General features: G+C 72.2%; 1 protein-coding gene across 1 annotated transcript in view; it reads left to right on the forward strand.

Annotated features, from left to right (window-relative positions):
* Positions 1–385, forward strand: part of AHDC1 (AT-hook DNA binding motif containing 1) — an 11,522-nt gene that overhangs the window by 6,260 nt on the left and 4,877 nt on the right. The window contains 1 exon segment of the mRNA XM_009276263.2: positions 13–379. Within this exon segment, the coding sequence (XP_009274538.2) occupies positions 13–379 (367 nt within the window).

A 385-nucleotide genomic window follows, 5' to 3' on the forward strand; every position in this document is an offset into this window, starting at 1 on the left:
CCCCCATGTCAGCAACTGCTCGGCCAAGCGGCACGCGGGGGAGGAGGAGGTCAGGATGCGCGTGAAGCCCCCGGGCCCAGTGGTAACAACCAGCGTTGTGCGCGGCTCGCCCGACTACGTCCGAGAGCCCAAGTTCTACCCGCCGGGGCACCCAGCCCAGCAGCCCCCGGCCTGCCCGGCGGAAAAGGCCTTATCCTGCAGCGTGCTGAGCTTCCCTGAGGGCTCGTGCCCCACGCTTGGCCGGGAGCACCAGGCAGGCTCGCTGCTGCACGGCGACCCGGCCGACCGGTGCCAGAGCGTGCACGGGGGCACCAAAGCAGCGGAGGACTTGCTGGGCTGTGCCGGCGAGCCCCGGATCCTGGGGGGCAGCGCGGAGGAGGCAGCG

Source organism: Aptenodytes forsteri, unplaced genomic scaffold, assembly GCF_000699145.1.
Source record: "Aptenodytes forsteri isolate BGI_AS27 unplaced genomic scaffold, ASM69914v1 Scaffold321, whole genome shotgun sequence".
In the NCBI taxonomy this organism is placed as follows: domain Eukaryota; kingdom Metazoa; phylum Chordata; class Aves; order Sphenisciformes; family Spheniscidae; genus Aptenodytes; species Aptenodytes forsteri.